This window comes from Zootoca vivipara, chromosome 1 (genome assembly GCF_963506605.1).
Source record: "Zootoca vivipara chromosome 1, rZooViv1.1, whole genome shotgun sequence".
NCBI lineage: Eukaryota > Metazoa > Chordata > Lepidosauria > Squamata > Lacertidae > Zootoca > Zootoca vivipara.
This window is the reverse complement of record NC_083276.1, coordinates 89,473,713-89,480,091: the sequence shown is the minus strand read 5'-3', so window position 1 is coordinate 89,480,091 and position 6,379 is coordinate 89,473,713. Positions and strand designations below refer to the sequence as shown.

Below are 6,379 nucleotides of genomic sequence, written 5' to 3'. Positions count from 1 at the left end.
TGCCAACTATGGTGCTACAGTGCTTAATTTCCCTCCACCCAGACAGCAAACTTTTAGGTGCATCATTTGAGCTAAAGCCATAGGTGGGCATTCAACCTTTCAGGAAGTTTCCCCATTGCCATTGGCTGTGTTGACAGAAAGTTGAAATTACTTTGCAAATATAATCCTTTATGGTACTTAAGAGTTTATAGGGCACACCCCAAAGCAGCAGGAACTGTTTAAGATTATATTCCCTACTGTTTGGTCACCCATTTACAAGCTGTTCCTGCATGACTGGGCATCCAATGACACTTTATGCAAACATCTATAATGAGCTATTTACTTTGCTTGCCCATCCCAGTATAAAATATTAGCATATAAGCAAAATAAAAATCATTTGTGTTGTCTGAAGGAGCCTTCTTCAGATCATGCAATCTTGCCTCTAAGAAGCATCAGTCAGAAAGGTAAGTTCTAACCTCCATTTTCTCTCCTATCTAGATTTAGTTCTTCTTATTCAAAACAGGCTGTTAAACTTCGGCACAACGTACAACCTCACTCCCCCTACTGTTCTTTGAAAAGAACGTAATTGCCGCGTTTAAGATCAGTAACATGTTTGACTGTCAAAATTACGTCCCAAGTTCTAAAATATAATTGGGGGGGGGGGTTATGTGCCATTTTTCAAATTCTTGGAGAAGTTCAAAACCCCTAGCCTGGCCAGCTAGTCAGAAGAGACACATATTGGGCATCAAATACAATGTATTATGCATATCAATATTATTACAAATAATAGGGACCTTGGGTAGATAGTTCCTAGCTTAAGGATCCTACAACCCAAAGTTAGACAACAGGTAAAGAGAAATGGAAACAAAGAAACAAGAAGCAAAGATTTAAGGTTTAAAATGAACTGTGTCCATATAAATAGTGCTGCATTCAGAATATGCAACCGTTTTCATTAGATAGTCAGCAGTGGTCGGGTAACTAACATCTGGATACTAGGCTCCAGCCAGTGTCTGGTTTACTTAATCCATTACAATGAAAAGGCAAGAGTGTTGGTACCTTTGACTAAATTTTGGAGCAAGAGCACACAGTTAAGTCTTATTGGGAAAAAGGTGGCATGGAATGGTTGTTGCTTGCAGTGGATACCCTCATGTTTTTCTGTTCCACCATGATATCCCATTAAATTGGTATGAAGGCATTAGTAGCACTTCAAGGTTTACCCTGAGAAAACTAAAACTGGTCTCCAGACATGTGTTCAGATCTGGAACAATAAATGAATTTTTTCATTTCATTTCAATTCAATAGTGCCCTTTATCCAAGGATTACAGGGTGGTTTACAATATAAAAGCACCAAAAGATACAACATAGTAACAAACAAAACAATAACACCCACCCCAATACATTGGCTGCAAAGTTAGACCTACAGCCACTTACCTGGAACTAAGCCCCATAGAACTAAATGGGACATACTTCTGAGTAGAAATGTATAGGAATGCAGCTGAAGTTAATTGAACCTGGGTCCTGATGAAATGAAATGGGTTCATGACTTCACTCAACTCCCATTGATTTCTGTGGGAATTAAACACAACTAACTTAATTCAACTACATTTTGGAGTGGTGGTTGCAATGATCATTTTAAAGTTTTTCAAAAGGGTTTCTTTTTTAGTAAGTATACATGTGTTCCCCCCCCCCCCAAAAAAAAGCAGTGTCTCCTATTAGCCAAGCTAGTTTTATTATTCTGTTGCTAGGTACAGAATTTAGGAAAGAAATTAAGTTTTGAATTAGGAAACAGAAATAAACATGTTATCAGTCCTAAAGCCAGGCTTTAATCTCAACCAATACATTTGTATAGTTATCAAAGTGCAAAGGCTTCATTGGATCGCTGATGCTAAGCAGAAACCATCATTTGTGCACAGTAACAGACCACTCCATTTCTAGGCATTCAGGAAAAGTCCCAGCATTAATAGTTTATTTTATTAATTTTCGGGTTCAAAAAATAAAAATTCCATCAAATCTTCAAGGGGACCTAAGGATACATGTGATCCTGTACATCTGGGGCAATACTGTACACAATACTGGCTTACAATGCAACAAGGTTGTCCTTTTTCACTGTGTTTGAAACAGTATTTGCACATTGCTGTACTGTACATATCATAATGGTTTGATGTTTACCCAAGTCTCCCACCTAAGTCCACGCTAGTGGGGTGTCTTCATCTGATGAGCGGTTCTGAATTTGGTTGAAACTGGGTTGTTTTTTGTGGGGGAGGGAATGCATCAAAACACAGTGCTTCACACACACAAAAGCTACAGGATAGCTGTAGATTGTGGCCAACATCATGTGCACAAGGCTTCCCAAAACGAGTGGTGGGAGCACATTGGATACAGAGTACATGGAAGTGTGTACATTGATTCTTAACTTATTCTAATGTCTGTTATTTTCTAGTCCTTTCTACTGATTTCTTTTTAAAATCAATTCTACATATTTTTGGCTCTGAGTTATGTTGCAGAAATTGTTATAAGAAGGTATATCTGGAAGTGGTTCACAGAGTACAAAATGCCACTGGATCGCAGAAGATAATGACTTTAATTCCTGCACTGGAAGAGGCGTTTTGTCAGAAGGCAGTAGTTCCCTTAGGAAGATGGCAATGTTGAACCTATTTGTTCATGACCTGGTCTTTTTCCTCCCCAGGTTCCCAAGATGCTACTTTACTCTTCTCTTTGTTTCTGCGTTCTCATTGCCATCTCATCATCTTTAACTAAGGATGAGCTGTTATCAAAAATTGCCAATAAACATATGCTGACAACCAAAGACGCTGCTTCCCTGATTAATGCTGGAAAACCCAACATTTATGAAGGTAACAAAAAGCACTGAAATGCTACTCAAAACCTAAATGACAATGTAACAAGAGAGGAAATTTGGTAAGGGACCATTGCTACCTGATGCAGGGATGAAGAACCTGTAGAATCTCCAAATGTTGTTGGAAAACAACTCCCATCAGCCCAGTTCATTGGCCATGTTGGCTTGGAAGCTGATGGGAGTTGAAGGCCTAGGCATCTAGAGAGGTTCCCCCATCTACTGCTAATGATCACTAGTGATACACATTGCAAATATCTTCTGGTTCCCATAGGGCTTAAGGTGTGTCTGCTAAGGGAGGGGTTATGCAGCAAAGGCCTAATAGAACTGAATTGAGGCCAGCTGGCTATGGTGCTCTCCGATCATTTTAGACTCTGGTCTTAATGGTGGATTTATTACTTCATGTATGTTGTAAGTCAGCCCTCTTGCCTATTCTGCAGAGTGGGGCCCTGAACCTCTTTCTCAAAGTGATGGTGCCACTGCCAGTGAGGGGTATTTAAAAGATTTATAAACTGCTCACGTTGTTAAAAAAATCAGAGTGGGGTACACAGAAAACCAACGATGTATGAAATACACACCAGAAATAATACAGTTAAAATAACACCAGAAGATGTTCAGCAAATAATCAATTTAAAAATGCATTCGGAAAAGGCCTTAAGCGTGCTTCTGAAAGAGCAGGTTGTCGGAGCATGTCTTATCTCAAGTGGCGATAAGTTCCTTATTAAAAGGTCCGCAGCACCAGTCCAAAAACCTCAGCTTGTTGAATTGCTTGTGGGTTTTATTTCTATGTGTCTGCCTGCAAGGAACTCACAAGGAGTCTGGTTCTTCTGTTTCAGAATACATTGCAAGGGACTGCAGAGCAGCTCAAGTCCGTGGCAGGAAGCAAAGCGGCCTGTATGTCGTCCGTCCCAAATACTCTCCCTTGCTGGCGGTCTACTGTGACATGGAGTATGATGGGGGCGGCTGGACGGTCCTGCACAGAAACAATGTCAACACAAAGGCAGCCTGGTCACAGCCATGGCTTTCTTATAAGCTTGGCTTTGGGGACCTGCGGGGAAACCACTGGCTCGGCAATGAATACATGCACCTCTTAACCAACCAGAACGCCTTCTCTGTACGATTTGTCATAGAGGACAGTCAAGGGCAAACCAAGTACGCGGAATACCAGAGTTTTAAAGTGGATGATGAAGACAGTGGTTATGCTTTGAGGCTAGGGAACTATACAGGGGATGCTGGGGATTCACTGACCACTATAGGCGAATGGGGAACCCATGACAACATGAGGTTTTCTGCTGAAGACAAGGATAATGACCGGAGGGCCAGTGCAAACTGTGCACTAGATAATGGTGGCGGCTGGTGGTACGATAACTGTTTCTCAGCCCTCCTAACCAGCGACATTCGCTGGAGGGGATTGTGCTCAGAGGCCATGCCCTGTACATCAGCATCCATCATGATTCGACCCAGTGGGAAAAATTGCAACATAACTCCAAGATCTTAATGAATCGTTTCCTACCACTATAAGAGGCTTCCTCTCGCTTTAGATCAGCTCCAAAAACCAGCCACTAATATGTAGCTTTTATAAGGCCCAGAGATTTAGGACACAGTAGTTCTCCAGGAATTTGTTGTGGACAAACCTCATTGAAAGGAATGAGAGCTACATAAGAGCACAGTAGCTGTGTTCTTAAGCAACTCCCATTCATTTCAGTGGGGTTTATCAGGAGAACTTCCCAGTGGTATCTGCTATTCTTTTCCACCCGCCTGAAACAACTGTTAACATTTTTGGCCAAAATCTAGTCTATGTATCGCAGTGCTGATGTCAAGAGAATTACAATACCCTATTGCACATTTCTGAGTGTGAAAAAGTAGTAGCTTATTTAAACGAGAAGACCCATATAGAGCTGAAATATCTTTAACTCTGTGCTTTTAATGAAAAATACAAAAAATCATTTGTGATTTACAAATACCTGCAATAAAAGAGAGAGAAATGGCTATTGTTTCATTGTCAAATAAACTCTATGCAAGCATAAATGGAGAATGATTTTGAAGTTGTTTCTCAAATGTCATATTAACAATACTTTATATGCACATTTACCTGAGAGTGGGTCCTATTGGATTTGCATAAACTTGTATGAGATTTAACTGTATTTCAGTTCACACGAAAGCTCATACCTATGACAAACTTAGTGGGTCTCTAAGGTGCTGCTGGAAGGAATGTTTTTATTTTGTTTCAACTACGTCAGACCAACACGGCTACCTACCTGTAACTGAAAATTATGGATAGTCCAGCCCCTTACTACCTCAGTGGTGCTTGATAGCTAGCATACCAGAAGGTTTATAGTCTCACATTTTTTATTCATCCTAGTTCTGTCCCTCGCTTCCTCAATGGAGCTCTAAAAGTGGTGTGCAATGGCTCTTTCTCTCTTCCCTTTTGTCCTCTCAACAACATTGTGAAGTAGGTTAGACTGAGAGATAGTGACTAGCCTAAGATCATCCAGTAAAATTCATAGCTGAGTAGGGATTTCCACCTGGGTCTACGGTATACAAACTGCACCACACTAAAGCTTAAAGAAAACTGCAGTGTGGTCTAAGTGGTTAGATGGCTGGACTAAACTAAATTCCCATTCAACTATGAACCTCACTGTGGGATCTTAGGCCAGTCACTGTGTGCATGTGATGTGTGCAGTTGTGGTGGCTGTGCCCATGTTTTGGGCATGCTGGCATGTGGGTCCCAGAGGGGTTGTAAAGTGGTAACGCTGCCTCCAGGTCTAAAAATGTTAGCCACTCCTGCATTAAGTTAATGCACTATGTGCTAATGCAATACATAATGGCAAAGACCCATGATGTTGGAAAAGACCCTAATGTTGGGAAAGATGGAGGGCACAAGGAGAAGGGGACGACAGAGGACAAGATGGTTGGACAGTGTTCTCGAAGCTACGAACATGAGTTTGACCAAACTGCGGGAGGCAGTGCAAGACAGGAGTGCCTGGCGTGCTATGGTCCATGGGGTCACGAAGAGTCGGACACGACTAAACGACTAAACAACAACACAACAATGGCACTTGAGGAAAAACAGACACATCTTCCTGCATTTGGGGGAGGGGGCCTTTCCCAGGAAAATTTCCTCCTGCACCTTCCATAAACATATGTCAAACTTCCCTGTGCCAAGGAGAACTTTCTGTTCTAGTGACATTGCACAAATGTAAAGAATAGGAGCAATGCGAGCTGTCCTACATTGACAGAAGTCAATATATTCATTACACAAAATGTGCTCTATCAGCCATGTGTGGTTCATCAATCATGTAAAATTAACTGCTATCCACTGACCTTTGTTTCTCTTAAGAAACCTTTATCGGATTCTTTCAGTAGCACATTTTTTAACTTAATAGGGGCCGAATTACTGGTATATAGCCAGTCCATAAAAAGAGAGGAAAGTTAACTACGTTGTATGGGTTCTCTGGCTGAACTTTTACTCCTTTCCTTCCCCTCATAAACTATGAGTAGGAATCCTGCATCTGCAGAAGAAAAGTGTAGCTTGCTCAGAGTTACAGG

At 41.2% G+C, this 6,379-nt stretch overlaps 1 protein-coding gene across 1 annotated transcript; it reads left to right on the top strand.

Annotated features, from left to right (window-relative positions):
* The first annotated feature begins 297 nt into the window (after nucleotides 1-297).
* LOC118091549 (fibrinogen-like protein 1-like protein) lies at nucleotides 298-4,882 on the top strand. Its single transcript, XM_035128639.2, has 3 exons — nucleotides 298-443; nucleotides 2,666-2,831; nucleotides 3,667-4,882. The coding sequence occupies exons 2-3, from the start codon at nucleotides 2,675-2,677 to the stop codon at nucleotides 4,326-4,328; spliced, it is 819 nt and encodes a 272-aa protein (XP_034984530.1). The 5' UTR covers nucleotides 298-443; nucleotides 2,666-2,674; the 3' UTR covers nucleotides 4,329-4,882.
* The last annotated feature ends 1,497 nt before the right edge of the window (nucleotides 4,883-6,379 follow it).

What these genes read in the sequence shown, in the direction of transcription:
- LOC118091549 (XM_035128639.2), top strand. Translation starts at nt 2,675, where the DNA reads ATGCTACTTTACTCTTCTCTTTGTTTCTGCGTTCTCATTGCCATCTCA. An exon ending in AAAACCCAACATTTATGAAG is followed by an intron (nt 2,832 to 3,666) that starts GTAACAAAAAGC and finishes CTTCTGTTTCAG; the next exon opens with AATACATTGCAAGGGACTGC.